Genomic DNA, 21,661 nt, shown 5'->3' on the forward strand with positions numbered 1-21,661 from the left:
TACTGTATCTAAGAACAGGTTTAAAGTACTCTGCTGCACATCAGACAGAACTATACAAATTAACGTTATCTGGCAGCTGTAGTACTAGTTCATTTGAAGTTCTCATTTATAAAAAGAAATCACATTTTGAAATAATATTTTACAAGATTTAGCAACAGAAGAGTTTATGAAGTAGTTAAGGTTGGCTACATCTCAACCAGCTACTATACAGCAATAAAATGTTGCTCAGGCATTAAGGCATCATTAATAAAATATTTGTTATAATACATAATTATTATTACAACTCTGAAGGGGAGTTTTCTGCATAAGTAGGCCTACTTTCCTCTTTGATTCAGCCAAATGTTTGAAACCACACATATATCAATCAACTATCTAAAAACCAGAACATTCAACTAAAAATGGTATTTAATGAAATTCTGACAGATTTCTTTATTTTCTGACCAGTTTCATTTGCTCTTATGCGTATGTGATCTCTAACAACCTGGCAATTTCTCATTTAAGTACTTCAATTTAAAATCATCCTTTTGATAAAAATGTCAAACAGTCCCTTTAACAGTTGAAACTCAGGTTAATTCTCAGAGTTTCAGGGTCTTGGTATAATACAGGGCCGCTGTGGTATCGCAGGGGAGGTTTGAAGTTGATGATACCGGGAATCAGAGCCCGTCTAAGCACATCACCCCACGCCGCTCTGAAACCCAACCACCGTCTCACCCACCGCCGTGCACACTCATGACTTACTCTCAGTCTGAGTCTGACACACAACTTTTTACATCACAGTGACATGAAGATACCTGACCTTTCATCAGCTTTCACTGCAGATTCATAAATGATTTTTTTACACTGAAATAATCCACTTTTACATGTTACTATACATTAGATATCCATGTGATTGAAAATGACATATTCCATATATTTAAAAAGCAATCATAAAGCCAGTCCCTCTACTCAACACTTATTTTGTATAGATTTTTATTATAAGTATATAAAACCTGCTGGTTTCCAAAGATTATTTTAGTGAGCTTCATATTGAGGTTTTGGGAATTTTTCAAAGAAATTTCACGTCTTGAAATATATATTCTTACACCTTGGATGATGAATGAATGATTATTGTCATAAGCGTCACTTCAATGTTGTGTTAAACAGGGCTGGATTAATTATTTCACGGGTCCTGGTGCAAGAATGAGCTGCTGGGCGTTCTTCTTATGGCATTATAACAGCAAAAGAAAAACACAATACAACACTGGAACACCAAACCCGTCTGGTTTCTTCCACCTTAAATAATCATGTAAGTTCTGAAGACCAAACTTGAGCATTTAAGAGGTTTCAATCAATTTCAGTGATAATTCTCATTTCCATAAGACACATCAAGTACTTTTTCTTCTCCTGAATCATCTACTGTACAAACTTTGTTTTTTTTGTCAGCTAGAACTTATTGGCCTTTGTGGGCTCAACATGTTTAATTTTATTAAGGCCTAATGAATTTTATATTGGTACCCACTCAATGAGTTCATTGCAGTTTAACAATACTTGCTTTCTTACTGGCCTCTGTGTGAATTGTATTGAACTTAAATAGATTAATGACCATTCAGAATATAAGCACAACACTGAAAAAAATACCTAATTGCCTCTACATTTGACAGAGAAAGAAAACCCGCCTCCTCAAATAAATCGCTTTACATTTTTGTGGTACAGGATTTCTGTTGAGATGAGAACTGAACTCTCAGCTCAAAGCTATAGCCTCTGTGTGAACAGCTAAACTTGGCATAAAGACCGGGAACAGAGGTAAGTAGCTAGTGTGCTCTAGAGTCTAACTTAACTGCCTGTCTGTACAGCTGACGGAATCCTCTTTTTTTATTTCTCTTTTCCTTATTCCCTTATCCAAACATCCACCTCTCATGCTAACTACTCCGTTAGCATGCCTCGGATCCAAGGTACGTTAGCTTAACATGCTAATTATGTTAAACTACGCTAACTGGTTGCCTGCTTAAGCTACATTGCTATTATTAAATTGAAAGTTGTATTTATTTTTTCCTCGAACTCCAAGCAAGGAATCTTATAAATGTGACATTTTATTTTTGTATTTCCAAAACCATAAACAGGTGTGTGTCAGTAACTTGAATGCAACTTGACAGGGACTTGACTGGGATCCAAACATCCACCACCTCTCCTGCTAACTCCTTCTCAGTTAGCCACCATTGGACATACAATTGTAGATTTCTCAGGGAATGGGACCCATGTTAAGAAAGAGGAAATCCTAAAAGAATATTTTGACATTTCGGAAATCGATTTATTGGCTAGAGCTATTTGTGTACCTTAGCATGAGCCAATGACATTAATTTAGCATAAAAGAAAGCAAACAGTAACATTGGCTTCCTTGGCTATTATTTATAAAAGCAATACAATATACCTACCACAACTGAGGCTCAATTAGTAACACATATCTGTTTGTGGACAGGGCCATGTTATTTGTTTCCCCCTGTTACCCGTCTTTGTGCTAAGCTAAGCTAACCTGCTGCTTCTGCAGCTACCTATGTACTGTTTTAACACACAAATTGTATTGATTTTCTCATTTCACTCTGAGCAAGGAATCAAATGAATGTCATAATTTATATTGAAATGTTCCCAAAACTAGAACTTATTTTTCCTGCAAAATATTCACCCGGAAATCCAAACATCTACCTCTCCTGCTAACTCATCCATTCATCAAGCCTCAACTCAAGGTATGTCAACATGTTAATTTGTCAGGGAATGGGACAAAAATTCAAACTAACTCTATGCAAAGAAAATAAAAAAGTTAAACCTTTTCATTATCCCCCAACCACCCCCCCCCCCCCAAATTAGAACAAGGCTTCACAACTGCAGTTTTTTTAACTATCCTTTTACTGTTTATGAGATTTGAAAGTACAAAAGTGCAATTGTCTACCCGTAAAAATAATTTACGGTGGATACTTTCATATAACATTCTCATAACTGACCTCAGACCTCTTCAAATGTAACTTAATATCTCCTGGGCAAACCGCTTTCCAAAATCTTAAAGTTATTATTTTGTTTTAGCATGCATTTGGGTTCCTCATTAGCTATATATGTGTGTCCAACATTAGGATACGTGTGTGTGGCCCTTTGAAAAAAACGGATAGAAGAAACACTCAAACTGAAAGTGTGTGTATGTGTGTATGTAGCTTACTGTATGTCTGTGTGTTAAGTTGAAGCCACACACTAGGGTGTTTTTCTCTTGTTTCCACCATCAGTATGACACAGCTCTAGAAACACACACACACACACACACACACACACACACACACACACACACACACACACACACACACACACACACACACACACACACACACACACACACACACACACACACACACACACACACACACACACACACACACACACACACACACACACACACACACACACACAGTGCCATTATGACAAAGTGGATAAAAGACTGAAAGATCAACTGTGGCCGCTCATCTTTGTAAAGCTACATGTCTCTTTCTCTCCTCCCCCTTTCTCAAACACATGTGTACCTACCAGAAGATCATACACACATGCACTCCACCGCCTCCTGTTCGGAATGACAGCCAAACAGGTAAGAACACACTTTTATCCTCCTTTGAATTATTGTTTAAGCACAAATAGGCGATTTTCAGAGTTGCTTTTATCCAAAGAAAACTTTTTATAACTATTTATGCCCCTGGAATTTACGAACAAGTGTGCAGATGTACGCAACTTCATGGGTTAAATGATGAGAGTTGAAATTAACACATTAGAACACAAGGTTTGCTAAATGAATGAATGATAAATCCAGTCAAATCTAAAAACGTTTTGAAGACACAAATAAGAAAACATGTTTATGAAAGTAGCATTCTGATTCGGATATGTGCTCCTCACGAATATGTGATACATCTGATTGATAAGTCAATGTAGATGCATATTGTATTGCATGAGAAGCTAAAAAAGATCTTACTCATTCTCAAACTTTACTTGTAGCATTACAGTGTTATTTCATGCAACATGTTGGTGTTTACACCAAACACGCTCTTCAACAGAGAGGCTTAAAACCACAAGCCTGTCTGTCTTCATTGTCGAGACTTTGTAAAGATATCATGATATGATAAGCCCAGGCTTCAATGTACCCCTGACCTGGGTACAGTTAAACAAAGGCTATGCTTCGATACGAGCTTGCAGTTCATTTGTTACGCTATAATAATCTAACATCCCTGTATTAATGTCTACCTAATTAAGGTCATAATGGTCAGATTTTGTTTGTTTGATTTTGTTTAAGAAGGACATCTTTAGTCATTTTGGAGGTTGTAGTTTTGTCGTAGTTGTATAGGATCAAAATTGATTTGAATGAGGTAGACAAAACATTAGAAGACGAGTTTGTAATGTTGCTATTTTTGACCTCCTTCCAGTCTGTGACCTCCTTTGACATCTGCAGACAGAACGGGGGCAACAACCGCTTTTCTGTTTGTTTTACTTTAGCGTCTGTGCCAACAAAGGCGTGAATTAAAAAACATCTGTATTGAACCTTTTTCCCTTTTTTTGGGGGGAAACTGAATAAAGTTGCTTTGTTGTTGCAATAGTATTTTTAAATGGCTTTGATGGGCTTCCACACTCTATCTGGAAGAAATTAGGAAACGGAAGAAGATTTGTATGTTTCAGTTATATCCAGCTCTAAATCCCCCCAAATATCCCCCTGCTTCAGTCTTGGGTCTGTATCAGCTTTGAACATCTCAACGTGGCAATTGTTGTCCATCATTCTTTGCAAAAATGCTCAAGCGATGTTAAGCAGCATTAAGGCCTTCCTTGGTTACACAGCAGTTTTAAAGCTCTGCCGCATACTCTGGAATAAACTGAGGTCTGAGTTTTGAAACAGCACAATGCTTATTTGTTGATTTTAATCCTTTTATGTCTCCGCGCCGTTCCACTTAACACAAACGCAAACTCAGAACAAAGGATGAACTGATTTGAATTTGGTGGAAAAAGGTCAAGGTCAATGTTACCGTTTATTGGTTCTAACTCATTAGTTAGAATTTCAAACACATGTCTAGGTCAAAAATGTTGAATGACAGTTTGGACGGGCGTGGATGTAAAGTGCAACTTGACTAGGCGGTGACTAAAGTTCAGTGTAGCTTTGGTTTTATTATTTTCTTCAGGCTTTCTGTGGAGAAGTATCCCTGCAGCATAATGCTGCTACACCATGCTTCAGGGTGGATATGGTGTATTTCTGCTGGTTTGCAGTGCTTTTATTTTTGTGCCATAAGGCCACAAGATCTAGTTCCACTTGGTTTCCCACATGCCTTCTGATATACACTTCCTCAGACGTCATATGATATCTTTTCTGGTGAAGGATCAGTGTCTCCCTTCTCACTCATGGAAACCTGCGGCTCCATCAATGCTGAGCTTCTGAGGCAGAAACTCCAGCAGTCAGGGCTTTCCAAATGTTCAAATATTGAACTCCTGATTTGGTATCATCACTGCGGAGGAGCCTTCAAAGTTCCTTTATCTCTATGGAGCATTTGTTGCAAAGAGTAAAACTTAATCGGATTTCAAATGTATATACAATCTTTTAGTCATTTGGCCGCACCAGTGTTAAAAAAATGAAGTAAAGGGATTGTATTGTGAAATCTGCGCTGATTAGTCTGATTATAGGCTGTAGAATGATGCATGTAACAGTTTAGACAGTTATTTATTTTCTATTTGACTTTGTCATATTTTCTTAATAACTCCATTGTAGCATTGTTAGGCTGATAATCACACATCATACGCTATAAACAAACAAAACAAATCCTTCATAACATAATTGGCTGCGTTTATTGCAGTGCCTTTAGAAGGATTAACTCTTGAGAAGGATTAAGCACTTTGGCCGTTTTAATCTAGCACAAAAACAAATAAATATTATAGCAAAGATGTCCAAATTGTTTGATAATTTATTAGTTAAAGGGCGGCATTTAAAACCTAAGCTCCAGGAAAATTACTTTGAATTTCATTTCTTAGTGGTATGTAACAATGTTAAGCGTTATATTAATCTATAGGTTCATTATATTTTCTCAGTATCCGGGACCGTAGGTTTATGTTTAAAAAATCTAATTCAATTACATTGTTTTGATACAAACCAAAATGACGATAATGTGTTGCGACTTTAATCACATCATTTTTATTTAGAAAATGAATAATCTGAGATTCATATATTTTTCTAGAATATACAAAACTGTCTAATGTAATGGCACTGTATACTCTATTAAAAATGTTACTGGCAACTCATGTTTAGAAGTGCATTTGCTGCAAATTAAACCTATATCATAATATCATAGATAATAATATAAAGCGGGCTTCAGAAATGTGATTGCAATGCTACACATTTCTAAAGACCCCTATGTGTGCACAGCGGGGTCTCTAAAAACTCTCGGGGCCTATGATCTTGTTTTAAAGCTCTTTATCAAGACATTATGTGATTTTCAGGTCCGCATGAATGGGTTTGTGAGCATCAAATGCATTCAAATAAAACAAAGTGATAAATATCTCATTATTTCTTTGTTAAAATTAATCAAATATCAAGCTGTTTTAGAATTGTCCAGAAGCTTTCTCTGCACACATGTGATCTTTGCTTAGGTTTGCATGAGAGTAAAACTGAAATACAGATTATTAATTCCAAATACAAAAAAGAAAAGGCATGAATAAGACACAGAAATTACCATTTCAAAGCTCCGAAGCTTTGCACAAATGTAAATTCTGCGAATGTGCAATTCAGAGTCAGACAAATACGCCTTTCCATCACCTATCCAGCTATTGTTGTATAGAAGGTGACTAGACATTATTTACCTTCATTACCTTTTTTCGAAAGTTGTTCACATCATTTTGAGATCTCCTTCTTATTTCAACTTCAAAGGAAAAATACTAACTTTATAAAATAATCTATTTCTCCTGTGAACAGTTTGATAGCAGGTTCACCTCTGTGTGCTGCGTATTTCATATAAACCGTTGTGCTTTCTCTCAATCTCATTTGAACATTCAAAAATCTCAAACTGTTGAAACATTTCCAACACATTCAGCGTTAGCATGAAACATCAACAACAAGGTTATCAAGCGGGAATGACTATCGATTGCTTTTATGTGATGAAATTTGACACGGCTATTGCAAAAAAAGAGCCTGTTTCATGTTTTCTGATTCACAATGATTCATGCTATTTGGTGGTTTGATTTGTCCCCCATCCATTCAGTAGATTTCTCCCCGCCAGTCGTCACTTCGTTTCTCAGTGACGGAAGACACACAGAGAGACTTCTCGGACAAAAAAAAAAGTCCAGAAGTGCATTTCTCGTTCCCCCTCCTCTGCTCCCGCATGTTTTTTAGGTGAATTTGAGAGAAAACTAGAGAAGCTTCTCCCCCGTGCAAACTCCTCCGCACCCGACTCCCGTCCTCTCACATCCTTTCATTCACATGTTTGTCTCATTCGGCTGTTTTCTCAAGGTTATGTGCATGAACAAACACAAATGCGTATACGCAGGAGACAATTAAGTCCATAAGTCCATTAGCAGAGCATGTCAGAATCAAACAGTGTAAAATATGAACCAAAAAGTCATAGAAGAAAGAAATAAAGCACTTTAGTTAAGGACACCTTAGTTGGCGTCAAACTTGCATTTGAAGGCTTTATTTAGTCTTGTATGTATTCATTGTATCAAGAGCATAATTTCATCTTTAAATAAGTGATTAAATTGTGCTGACATGAATTCAAACTACCCCAAAATAAGATTTTTTGGTTTAACAAGTGATCGCCATGTTGGTGAGCATGAACAACTTTTTAAGAATCTCGGAAATACGCAGTGTTCATTTTCTTTCAGTTCACATTTTAGGAATCTGACTACATTAGTTTAAACTTTAGAGCAGCAGAATCCTCACTACCAGAAAAACTGCACGCTGATTTGCTGCAAGCGTGAGGATATAAATATCATCTTCCTGGTTCTTGAGTCTTATCACAGCAATCTAAAGATGACATCGACACCACCATTTACTTTTGTATTGATAGACATTTTGGGGAATTTCATAGATCCTTCTGTTAAAGTATTTCATGAAATATCACCAGGTCATCTGACACTATTTGCTGTCAAACATGAACATCAATGAATTATTGCCAATTGAGGTTATTGTGTCAGTGAAGTCATCACATTATTATGTAATATGCATGTTAATACTGAGGTTTCCGCCTATGAAAAGTACACACTGTATGACTGACCTCAACATTTACATGATCACCTACACACATACACCAACACACTTGCAGAAACACACACACACACACACACACACACACACACACACACACACACACACACACACACACACACACACACACACACACACACACACACACACACACACACACACACACACACACACAGGCACTTTGAAACGTTTCTAGTTGGATTATAGAGCAAAGTACTACAATAAAGCTTCCTCCATGTTCTGCGTAACTTTGATTTATACCAATCAATTATCTGTTATATTGTATTTGAATTACAGCTAAATTGAACGTGAACACATTTAGGATTTGAACACGTTTGAATGCAATCAGGTCCATCTCACACGCAAAGATGGGCACTGCTTGAGATTGCTGTGTCATTTTTCACAAACACTCACAACTTTAAGGTTTTTCGATTAATTAAATGTTATCACTTGTTGCAAATTTGATAAAGCCCATGACTGAATGACAAGTTCAGTATCAACTAAATGAGAGATTGTTCTGGTAAAATTCATGTTCAATAACCATTTTGGAGATATGAACGGTTATCTGAAAGATACAGTATGTTTGCCGAGGATGCAGTTATTTATATAGATTGCTGCCATTTCCGATACAATATTCACACCGTTTTTCCAGATTTAGAAAAATTGCATTTACTTTAAGTGGTTTTCTTGAACATTTTGGGGGGATTCTATTCTGTACATTTCTAGTTTATCATATTTATATTATAACACCAGTGATACTTAATTAAGTTTTCCTATTAGACATCTCTCCCCTATACTATAAAAAAGTCTGAATTGCTTTAGCATTTAGCTACCCATCAACAACGTATGAAAGGACTTAGTTTCAGCAAGATTACCAGCAAAAATGCAAGTGAAATTCTCCAAATATTCATTCACCTATTATGTGGATTAGTTTTCACTGAGTTTTTACTTTTTTCACAGCAACACCTTTTCAGATTTGCTATTCAAACTTTTAATTAAATCTAGTCTGGTCTGCACTCAACAGACGTGTGTGTGTGTGTGTGTGTGTGTGTGTGTGTGTGTGTGTGTGTGTGTGTGTGTGTGTGTGTGTGTGTGTGTGTGTGTGTGTGTGTGTGTGTGTGTGTGTGTGTGTGTGTGTGTGTGTGTGTGTGTGTGTGCAAATGTGTGCGCGAATGTGTGTGTAAGTGTAGTGTTGGGGGTGTTATTGAAGTTGCTTGTGTTTGAGGTTCTTTGTGCTTGCGTAGGTGTTTTAAAACCATATATGACAACAAAGGTAAAAAACGGCTTATGGGCACATTAAAGGTGTGTGTGAGTGTGTGTGTGTGTGAGTGGGAGGGTGAGAAGGTGGGGCTGCAGGGTGTTTAGAGGGTTCCCTGAACCTCATCGTTTGCCGCCGTCTTCCTTCCTGTTTCATTCTCTCTCACTTCCTGTCAGCTGACTCAGCTGGAGAATCTTGATCTGGTAAACATCCACGCTAACACTTCTGCACACACATGTACACATATTCACACACACACACAGATACACACAGACACACACACACACACACACACACACACACGCACGCGCGCACACACACACACACACACGCACGCACGCACGCACACACGCACGCACACACACACACACACACACACACACACACACACACTGCATGCAGCCGAACATTCAGCACTCATGTAGATGACTGAAAGAAGGACATGGATTTTTCGCACCTACACACACACCTTTATGACAGATTATGCAGTCACGAAACTACAAAGGTTAACCAAAGTAGTACTTTATACATACAGCCACTATGATACATGTATATATGTGAAATGTATCAAAAGTACATTTACTTTAACTGCTGATTGTAAAGTTTTTAGGATGAAATGCATTTTGTACAAGTTTTTTAGTACCTCAACATCGGTTTAAATATCTTTTTCTTTATTGAAATAATTCAACTACATTTGCGCCACAAGTGGGACACTAAAAAATAACCTAGACGATACCACAAAGCAAAAAGACTGAGATGATACGACAGATAAAAAGCTGGTTAAAGACTTTAGAGAGAAAACAAATAGGTGGCATGGTGAGAAAGAAAGAGAGAATAAGAGACGGAGAGAGAGATAAGGATGGGGCAAAGAGACGGAAAGAGAGACAGAGAGTTGGAGGAGGGGGGCAGAAAGATAAAGATAGCTGAGAGGAGGGAGATCCGTCAGCGTTTGTTTCCTCAGGATGTGGTTACCACGACGACGACGACGAATAGGCAGATAGGCAACATCACTACTTGCTAGTCCCCTTTGACACCTGCAAGTGCGTGAGTGTGTGTGTGTGTTTCAGTGAGAAACTGTTTGTAAATGTGTGTGTGTTACATTTTGGTTCTGTGATAGACTATGTGCGTGTGTGAGAGAGAGAGAGAGAGAGAGAGATAGGAAGGACTATGTGAGAGGAAGAAAATCTGAAGGGGGAAATATTCACACAGACTCGCGAGACGAAGCAAAGTAAGTTCAGAGTGCCATGACGACAATCAGAAGAGCAACCGGGAGCCGAAAACATGAACAACAGTGGAGGAACTTATATGAAAAGGAAATTAAGCGGCAAAGACTGGTAAAGAGAAAACAAGCCTGAAATCCTATACAGTGTTTTTGTCTCTTCATCTCATCTGCCTTCGCTCTTTCTCTTTCTGACTCACTCACTCACTGTCCTATTTAGATCTGAATGTGGTTTCAAGAAAGAGAGAAAGAAAAACCAACAAAACTTCAAGAGGATTCGGTACTTACCGTTACCTTTTAACAAGTCAATAAAAGTATTAACAGGAAATAAAATGGTTTTCAAAAGTTCTTGTTCAGCGTAGCATTGCTAACAGAAAAGCTCTCTCTTTATTTTTGGCGAGTTTTTCTTCTATGTTGCAGTCAGAGATATACGCTGTCTTTTAATCTGTTTATTCTGACAAACTAAATCAAACGGCATAAATCGAGGTAAGCGCACATGCTCTGCTGGAATACGCATGCTAAAAACGGCTTTTTCAAAGGCGCCATTACTTTAAACGTTCTGCCTGCATTGCCTGGTAATGTCATAACACAGGACATGAGACGAGTGAAAACTTCTAATTAGGTTGGAATTTGATGGGTTACAGACTTTGCAGTATTCACTCTAATTGTTGTGAAAAAACGTATTTTTATGTCAGAGGTTCTTAAAGTTTTAAATGCCAATTTAGGAAGCAAGCATACAATGAAGGTTGTACAGGAAAAGTGCAGTTGCGAGTTATCTGCCGTAAATGCTAACTAATAGCGTTTACAGTAGTTTTCTACAATTTGTTAATCCTGGTGTTTGTCGCAGTATCTAGGAAGCGTCTTAAATGTGAGCTATTGAATGTGAAAGCACTGAATCCTAAAATATTGAAATTTCATGTGTGAATTTCATGCAGACGAGTATATACTTAATTCTGTTTTAAATGTACTCAATCTTCTCTCCGTCTCCTGTAGGCACTCTAGCTACACGCAGTGATCCATCATGGACGACCCTTCATCCATCCAATCCTTCCCCGACCTCAACCACCATCGCCACCACCCATCCTTTCACCACACGCTGCCCGGCCATCAAAGCCCCGAAGTGGGATACCCGTCCTCTCAGCCTGCCCTGGACCCTCTGGAGCAGTATGGAAGGGGAGGGGAAGAATCCTCTAATATTTTACTGGCTTCAAACACCTCCTCAGGGGGAAGGAGAGGGAGCAGTGGTGGAGACAGAGGCTTCCTCAACACAAGTAGTAGCTGCTTGGATGGAGATGCTAACTTGGGAGGCGGAGAAAGCGGGTTAGGCGGCCATTTTTCGGACACTTGGTATGGTGTGAAAAAAGAGGAAGTTTGGGAGAATGGGGAGAGTTGTGTAAACGCTGCAGATGATTTGTATCAAAAAGCGGATTGTTACAGTAATGATGTTTTTTACAGCAGCGAGGAAGGAGCGAGACGTAAACTCAGAGCAAACTGTTATAATCATGTTAGATGTGAAGCTAAAGGCGAAGCAGTTTACAACAGAGAAGCTAACGTTAGCCACTTCACAAAACAAACTACTTCCTACAACAGAAATGCAGCGGGGAGCTTCAGTGACAGCAGCGTTGACTGTTCAAGAGTTGGGGATAATTATCTAGGAAGAGAGGAGGATTATGGGTCCAGCTGTGGCTCAGGGGAGGATCAGCTTCAGGGGGCAGAGGGTGAGGGACCCTGGGTGAGTGTCTCTCCGTCGAGTCAGCCCGGGGAAGGCAGGTGGAGCGGAGCAGCAGACCAAAACACTTTGAACTCAGGATGCCAGTACATTCAGAAACTGGACTCTTTCTCCGAGGCCTTCCTCTCCCAGCGCAAGAGAATATTTCCCATGATCCCCTGTGGAGATTCCTTTTGGGAATATGGAGTAGGGAGAGGAGAAAGCCGCGGATATAAGCCGAGGCACAGCTGTGCTTTTGACTCCTACCTGCCGCCCTGCACCTCTTCCCCACCCGCCCACCCCTCCTTCCCCTCTCCTCCCACATCATCTCACATCATGTCTTCAGTTCTCAGTCCCCCTCCCACACCTCTGCCTCCTCCTTCCCACTCCCCCTCCAAAATGGACTCCCCCGGTGGGTTAGGTGTGTCCGGACATTCGGTGTCTCAGGAGGGGGATTCACTACAGTTTTTCCCTTCGCACCTTCAGTCTCTCCCCTCTATCCACTCCTCTGGGATGATATGGAAGTTTCCAGTGATGTCACACACTTTTACACATACGTCAGGTGACCCCGGCATCACCGAGGGCAACCTGAGACCTTCTCATGGCAGTGACTACGGCAACATCCTAGGTAGGACATTGTGTGCACATTTTTGTAAATAAAAGTATGATAGTAGGGATAACATTGGGTTTATCCAGAGCCTGTGATACCAAGGGTTGAGAGGGAAAAATGTATCCCGTTACAATATTAAATACCTGTTCAAAAAAGCAAGCAGTGACCTAATTAAAGTATCACATAATTAAGTAACGCAACCTGATTACCTAAATATCAAATATGCAAAAACTGAACTGAAGATATTTTTTCTTGTGTAAGTGTATTCTGAGACAACTCAATAATATGACAACACAATAATATGACCTAAAAAAGAGAAACCCAGATATGTTGTTTAAAAAAAGAAATACAGTACATTTTATTTTGTATCCTAATTTGTAATCCCGTTTAATCGGTTACCCCCCAAGCCTGGTCATAAGTGAAATAGAAAACATACTAAAACATGAATTGATTTAAATGAACTTTATTACCCTCACTTACAAAAAAACACAGGTAAAACCCACATGTATGTTTACGGGACATGTGGGTTTTCGTAGATGAGCTTGTGACATTTCTCGTATGCAAATTACGTTTTCACTTTTCTTATTAACAGACATTTTCTTATTTTCATTTCATGTTAATTCGATAACCACCTTTAAGCCCATAACACTGAATGCATGCTTTTGAATGTTTTACTTTTTTCAAGAATTGATTCGAAGCAGATTCTGTTAGTTCCTAAAAGTCTGCACAGAAAACAGTGATGTATTCTGCCACACCCAAAATGATCCAGCAGTTTATCATGCAGCATTGACATCCACTCTTCTTGTCCCCCTCCACTCTCATTTTTCCAGCCTCCCACGTTCAGTCTCCAGAATCACCGTTCCTCTCCTCCGCCTCCCATCCTTCATGCATTCATCCATCCAGAGCCCTCGGTCCCTCCAGCGCTCCAGCCCTCTATTCCGCCTTCCACCTTCCCTCTCTTCCACCTCACCTCACAGACCAACATTATGAGGCAGCAGAAAAGAAAGCCCCTTACATTATGACCCAGAAAGTGAAGAGAGAAGAAGCCAATCTTAAACAAGCACAGCTACAGGTACAGTACGCCGAGCAAATTCAAAGAAACAGACATTTTTGGAGAATACGTTTCTTTATTTCCTCTTAACCTGTTTTCCAGGTCTCAGGCTCGAAAATGACATTCCCAGAACAAATGACCATAACTACCCTTCTAAAAGGGGAAAATTAAGAATCTTTTTTCTCAAAGCAATGATAAACCTGTGAGTTGGATGTAGAAGAGTCAGAATCAATATGGTTTTTGTCGATTTTGATGATTGACATCTCTTTTTAACCGCTAGAGCCAATGGAATCGAGAGCAAGTTCCACATACACACACACACACTACCAAATAAGGAGTGAGAGTGACGCATAGCCAAAACCGGAAGCTGCGATAGGCTCTGGAGGCTACCATTAGCAGCTAAAATTAATTCTCCGATTTTTGCATAAAATTGTAATGATGGATTATCAATAATTTTTTCAAAGTGACAGACGCATTGGATTATACGACGGATTATTAGGGCCACACCAAAACCCAGAGAGATTTCGAGAATAAAGTCGTAATAATACGAGAATAAAGTCATAGTTACGAGAATAAAGTCATAATTACGAGAATAAAGTCATAATTACGAGAATAAAGTCGTAGTTTCATAAGTGACTTGAGAAGCGGACTTGGAGGAGATTGTCTCCTTTCTGCAGGAGGAAATGGCTGGTTCTGGCCGACTACATTACATTGCATTTAGCTGACGCTTTTATCCAAAGCGACTTACAATAAGTGCATTCGACCAAGAAGATACAAACTTGAAGAAAACAGAATCATATAAGTACATAAGGTTTCATAGAGCTAAAACGTTTCCAGTGCTACTCAACTGGCTTTAGATAAGCCAGTCCTTTATTAACAGGCTATATAAGTGCTTTGTTAGCAGTTCTTTGTTAGTAATTCTATCGCTCGAATTGGAGTCGAAAGAGATGAGTTTTCAGTCTGCGCCGGAAGATGTGTAAGCTTTCTGCTGTCCTGATTTCAATGGGGAGCTCATTCCGATTCCACTACAAGGCTATTGTTCGACTCCTTCTGGATTCAAATCCTTGATTACAAGTCTCATCGTTTCTTGTGAAAAAACAAATCCCCTTTGAACAGCTCGTAGATGTAACCAACGATAGCCTTGTAGTCGGCCAGAACCAGCCATTTCCTACTGCAGAAAGGAGACAATCTCCTCCAAGTCTGTTTGGTTCTTTCTTCGAAATAATAGACATAGTTTCTTGCACAACCTTTTCAAAGTTCTAATACTTATGATAATCTGATGCTGATGTGCCAAAAGATTAAGTATTTCGTTATTTGAGAAACCTAAACTAAAGTACTGCTTAACAAGAGCAATAGCAGGTTTGGGTTCATGCATTAACGTTCAGCTTAAGTCAACATTTTAGATAACTGGGTTGCCAAGTTGTGGGGGAACATGGTGGCTTTTTATTCACCCATTTTCAGGTGTAATGGTAACACTGTGATAATGTCTAAGCCATACTGTCATAAATGTTGGTCTTTGAACATTTGATGAGCATAAATTAAATGGCAAAGTGGTCGATAATCAATTTTTCGGGACTTGATCCCAACAAAATGTAGGTCGTCTTAATTCTTCAGCTTCTAGAACTTCACTTGCTTAAGTTTTCTTTCTGGCTTTTGTTTTGACCGTGCATTAATCAAAAGAGAACAAGGATAACTCTGAAATGACTTTCCCTTTTGTTCTTACAGCAAGTCTCTCCAATCCACACTGGAACTCCATTTCCCAGCGTCCTTCACTCCAACAGAGGTCAGAGGAGAGGCCGGTACACTCCTCAACCGCTCCTCAATCCAGTGCGTAGAGGAACGGGTCTCTACTCCTCCATCTCATCTCTCAATCACCGAGAGGAGGAAACAGCATGTCCAGATGAGGGAGATGAAAATGTGTCACTGTAAGTAAAACATTTATTCTATTTAATTTGTATTTTTTTGTAGATTTAGATCAGTTTATTAATATTTAGATTTTCTTTTTTCGCTTCTTTTTCTCCCTCCAGGTATGTCAATGTGGGTCATGATTTCCAGGCAGAGCTTCCTATATGCTTTGTGGATGGGGAAGGGTCAAGGGTGTTGTGTCCAGAAGAGGAATCGCCTAGGGAACAGTTGCTCTGGAAACCATGGGATATGCTGGAGGAGAATACCATTTTACAAGACCAAGGTAAGTAGCAAACTGAAATACAGCTTAACAACCCAAACATGTAATAACCAGCTTTGGAGTCATCTTTGAGCAGGAAATGCCAATCAATTCTCATTCATTTATTCAATGGTCAAAGCTAAGATAATCATATCCTCAATTAATGTTTTTAAATGAGTCAATTTTCCGCTATACTCTATGCTGAAAACGGTTTTTGTTTTGCTCTGTGTGTGTGTGCATGCACAGTGGAGAAGCTGTTGTCCATGTGCAGTTCCAGCTGTGTGCCAGGAGGGGGCAGTAACACAGAGCTGGCCCTGCACTGTCTGCACTTCTGTCAGGGGAACATAATGGTAAGCACTGAGGAAATAAAGATACTGTCTTTCTTTCTGAATTCTTCACTAATTCTTCCCATCATTTTAATCATGCCTCCATCCTTTGTGTCGTACTTCCATGCATCTTTACTCATCTACTTATTGTCATTTCTTACTATTTTCTTTCTCACTAACTAATCAATGTCCAGTTAACTCTCTTCAGAGCCATTGCATGCCTCATGCTTCTGTTCTCCTCCTCCTCCATCCCTCTCTCCTGCAGGCCGCTCTGGAGATGCTGCTGTTCTCACAGCCCTCGCCTGCAGGAGACTACCACTACTCTGGTAAACTTTGACCTTTGCATCACCCTAAGGCTGCAGTCGAATAAGAAAAAGAAATACATCGTAGGTCTTACACCAATAAGAGTTGGGATAAGAGGGCGAAGAGAATCCCACTAAGCTTACATAAGGATATCAATGTTTTTTAAAACGACTTTATTTATAATACATGGAAAATGAGTACAGTTACAAACTAACTTCTGTACAATATAAGTAAGGATTTATGTCCAAAACCATAGTGCTCAATTATGATCAGACTCTTTGGCTCTGACAAATATATAAATATATAATTTAACCTGAGTTAACTCCACTTTACATATTCAACCACAACTGCAGGACAGAAATAGGTGGAGAAATAAAAATAACAAAAATGTGTTTAGTGTTTCATAACAGCAAATAGTTGTCTGCAAGCCAGAATGTGAGTCAGAACATGGGTAACAATTCCCACTGTATGTACAATAGTCGCCTTTGTAGAAACCAAATCCATCCACTTTCACAAACTCTATCCCTCTCCCTCTTTGTTCCACACATTGAAATCCACCAGGCACCCTTTAAAGCACAGAGTAGACATTGTTCTGCACACTAGTGTTACCTCAGGGTGGGTGTGTTTCTGTAGACAGGGTACCGCTAACAGTTTTTGGCCCACTGGCAATAGCCTGACAACATTTAGGATGTCTGAACTCCCTGGTACTTCTCTGGACCCCCCCCGTTCCAGCTTTCAACTCCCTGAATGTCTCCAGGCTGTGTGTCTCTCTAAAGCTCACAGAATGAAGTCCAATAAGTAGTAGAATGCACTAGTACTTACTTACTTCGATTTTTTTAATATAATGCATTGCTTCAGATTAAACTTAGTCTATATAATAGTTAGAATTAGCGCAACCTTCATACCAACAGTTTTAAAATGCAACAGCAGTAATAGTAAAAAAAACATATATACGTAATAGTAAAAGGTAACATCTTCCTGCAAAAAAACACTTTTACTTTACCTTAATGTATTTGCTGATGATACGTGGTTTAGAATGCAGGACTTATTAATTGTAGTGTTTAATCATTTTACTGTGTATTGTTGTACTTTTACTAAACTAAAAGTATCTAAAAAAACTGCTTCCACCCGTCTTCTCTGTCTGCAGGTAGTAATTGTTGGACAGACAGCGAAAAGAGTCTCTTCGGTGCAACTCTGCGGACTTATGGGAACGATTTTTCACTCATAAGGAAAATGGTACAGTTGTTTTGCATGTGCTTATGCTGCATTCTTTTATGGTCACCTATATGTTTTCCTTTTCTAATGTGTCGTACCCTAAAAGAGTAACTCTGCGCATACCTAGTACACACATCATTTAAAAAGGCTAGTTCTGGTAAACAACACACAGTGACCCATATGGTCAGGAAATACTCAACCAAAGGAGGATCAGTTGATGGTGTGTTTGTGTTGCAGGTGAGGACTAAAACCCTGAGCCAGTGTGTTGAATTTTACTACCTGAGCAAGAAGCTCCAGGACAAGCAGAAGAAGCAGAGAGAGGAGGAGATCCGAGAAGCAGTGATGGAGCAGCAGAAGAGTGTAAGAAACACAAAAAGGAATTCTGAATGTAGTTCAAATATGTTTGCCTCTTTTCAAATTGACCCTTTTGGTTTGTGTTTTAATAGCTGCCTTTTGCTTTAGTTCTCACTATCTCCTTATTGTTTTGTCTTTTGTTAACCGTTGTTGACAATAACTTTGTTATTTACACATATGATTATATTGAGTTAGTAGATTTAAGGCCTTGTGGATCTTTGTTCCCCTTTCCCCTGTCATTATTGTAATGTTAACCTTTTGTGCAACGGCAAGTGCCGTTATGATTCCAACGTCCCTCCCCACATCCCAACACTGAAATTCGAGTGTAATTCAATGGTCTACAGATCTATAGATATCACAATAACATTGTCATTGTGAATTATTTTGCAATAATCTGGTGAAAATCAGATATTGTAACCATCGAAATTCCCATGACACCCTGTGGGCTCCACTGTCCTGCATTGACCAATAGGACTCATAGAATATAAACAAATAGTATTGAGCAGGTTGAGTTGGGGGAAAATTCTGTGTAGCAATGCAGGAGGAGTCACCAATTCAAAAGGAGACACTGGGAGAGCTGGAGCTTTGATGGCAAACACTGATGGTTTATTAGGAGCTTCGGTCGGAGAATTCACAAAACAAGTCAAAGAGTCAGAGGTTCCGACTTCACGCTAGAGTTGCCACGTCAATTCTGAAGAACTTTACCCCAGACCCGTGTATTTAGCTAGTTCAGAGAGACTAATCAACATGCTGCATAACAAGATAGAACCATAACACCTCTATCAGCTGACGCCAACAGGCAGGAACAGGGAGACAAAACACTGAGAGCACAGCAGCCAAGGTTACAGGTGTGTGTGCTAAGTCAGGACAGCATGAACTGATAAACTGGGTCAAAGTCATGGGCCTTGGAAAATATTTGGATTCTTGTGCAAACAGTTCAATCAAATAATGTTGTTTGTGGCGTCTAATGCAGCCCAGCCAGTCAATTATAGCACAGTTGCTTAAAATGGGTCCTGTGTTCATAGATAACCCCCGTCCGTCCACCAATGGTAGCACAGTTTGGACCAGAGCAGGCGGTTCCTGCCCCCCCACTGACCAGCTTCTTCCCATGCAAGCTGTGTGGCAAGTAAGTAGAACCAGTTATAATGGATGAACATTCTCATGCAAACACATGGTTTATATGTTCTTGATTTCTTCTTTTCCAACCCGTTTTTCCTCTCTGCCCAAGAATGTTCTACAAAATAAAGTCCCGTAACGCTCACATGAAGATCCACCGGCAGCCTCAGGAGGATTGGAGCGACCGGCGGCTGCAGCAACAGCTCTTCACCCAGCGTCTGGCTCTCAGCCGCCCCGCAAACCTCATCTCCACCCTGGGCGGTAATCTGCTCCCCCCCCAGGCTGCAGCGCTGACCTTTTCCTGCTCTGGAAGCAGCAATACAGACACTGTCCTCAACTCTGTAACCAACAGCATCACTCCTAGCAACGGCAGCGTCCTTGATCCTGGCGCCGTGGTAACATACAGAAACATCGCCGCTTCAAACTCTCAGGTTGATACAAATACAGACTCTAATCAAAGAGAGCCGTCCACCCTCTTACCTTTCCACCAATTATGGGGCTCTTTTGACCCCGACCCCACTGTCTTCTACTGCAACACAGAAGAGAAAGATGGAGGTGGGATGGTGGGGGGCAAAGAGACAGTCAACTGGCATTAAAAGCATGACTGACACTTAGCATTACTGTTTTTAATGCAAACTCAATTTTACATCAAACTTTTTGTCCAGGGATAAGTCCTAAATCCCGAACACTTCCTGTTCCCTCGGCTTTTGGTTAATGCTGAAATAAGATCTGTGGTTAACACAAGCTGAAGAGATGTTTTTACATTTTGTTCTAGGAACAAAAACACGTCAGTAAACACCCCACTGATAAATGTCTGAAGCATTAATGTGTCTTAAAAACGGCCGTTGCTAACAAGTGTCTTAGCCGCCTTTAGCTTAGCGGTGGTGACCTGGAGTCCTGTGACTCTGCTGTAGTTCCGTTATAGCCTAGAGTTAGCCTTTGTCTTCAATAATCATTAATGGAGTTAATCCTGCTGAACAAGATATGAAAGTATCATATATGTGTGTTTGCCACTGAGAATATTTTCTTCAACATTCCAAAAGCCATTGGAAGAATCCCTTTGACTTTTTGTTGAGGGAACCCTTGTGATGCTAACTTCCAGTTTGCTTACGAAAATATGTCATCTCTCACCCCTCTGCCAGGGACGTAATGTTTTCAGACTGGTTTGTTTGTCAGCAGGGAAACACAAATGGGACTAATATCATTACAAATGGTAAAAGGGTTAAGCTTGGGCCAAAGGAGAACCCATTAGAATTTGGAATCGGATCTAGAGTCGGACACATTACTTTTGTTAACACAGCAAAGTAAAGCATTTGGCCATCAGGATGTTCTCTGCTCTCCAAATGCCCTTCTATTTTCTGTATTTTGAGTGAATCTAAAATGGTAACATATTTAGATGTTTATTCAGCATTTGAATAATATTTGTAGCCTTGTGGTATTTTTTGATTGAACAAACAATATTAAACTTGTTAAACTTGTTAAACTTGTTCTACGTTGTACTTGTTGTACGTTTTAAAGGTTGTCTCTGTTTCTCCATGTTTCCAGTGTTGGTTCCATGCTCACTGTCTTCCCTCCTGAAGCTTCGTATTCGTAACAGAGTGTTATTGATTTTCATCTAATGTTAAGCGTAATGTTGCTTTATTTCTGTAACACAGATATTTGCAGAATTGAGTAGACAGATTGTCCTCACTTTCCATAATTTCCTCGCTCTTGAAGTCTGACATGTGTGGTTCTCACAAAGATAGATATACATGAACACACACACACATAGCTGGCACAGCCATTTGAAAACACACAGCTTGTTGAAAGGTTTTTCATATAACACCATAATGGGCTAATATTGACCCTGGTAGACCATCTCCTCTCTTACAGCGGCCTGAGCCCCGAATCTACCTGTTGATGGTTAACTACTGTGTGTTTTTGTGACTGTGTGCTGCAGGATGCCAGGAAAAGAAGCAGTCAGTGAAAGTAGGACTGCTGAATTCAGATTGCGGTTCATCTAAAATTAGGCATATAAACAAAAATGCATTTATGCATTATTTGTAAGGATCAAAACAAACAAGGAATATCCTAAATATACCATCTTGTCCAACGTTATTTA

The 21,661-nt window shown here is 39.5% G+C and overlaps 1 protein-coding gene across 4 annotated transcripts; it reads left to right on the forward strand.

Moving 5' to 3' along the window:
- Positions 1-1,170: 1,170 nt before the first annotated feature.
- LOC307033814 (uncharacterized protein) lies at positions 1,171-21,043 on the forward strand. 4 transcript variants are annotated; one of them, XM_079672447.1, is made up of 15 exons: positions 1,171-1,285; positions 1,693-1,782; positions 1,915-1,931; positions 2,633-2,720; positions 3,547-3,601; positions 11,707-13,049; positions 13,862-14,103; positions 15,808-16,007; positions 16,110-16,270; positions 16,493-16,596; positions 16,838-16,898; positions 18,023-18,111; positions 18,328-18,450; positions 19,470-19,570; positions 19,673-21,043. In XM_079672447.1, the coding sequence occupies exons 6-15, from the start codon at positions 11,735-11,737 to the stop codon at positions 20,154-20,156; spliced, it is 2,880 nt and encodes a 959-aa protein (XP_079528573.1). In that variant the 5' UTR covers positions 1,171-1,285; positions 1,693-1,782; positions 1,915-1,931; positions 2,633-2,720; positions 3,547-3,601; positions 11,707-11,734; the 3' UTR covers positions 20,157-21,043. The 4 variants fall into 4 exon arrangements, with proteins under 4 accessions (XP_079528573.1, XP_079528574.1, XP_079528572.1 ...); XM_079672448.1 differs by lacking the exon at positions 1,915-1,931; XM_079672446.1 differs by lacking the exon at positions 1,171-1,285 and having other exon boundaries at positions 1,630-1,782.
- The last annotated feature ends 618 nt before the right edge of the window (positions 21,044-21,661 follow it).

Source organism: Notothenia rossii (genome assembly GCF_949606895.1).
Source record: "Notothenia rossii genome assembly, chromosome: 3".
Classification (NCBI taxonomy): Eukaryota; Metazoa; Chordata; class Actinopteri; order Perciformes; family Nototheniidae; genus Notothenia; species Notothenia rossii.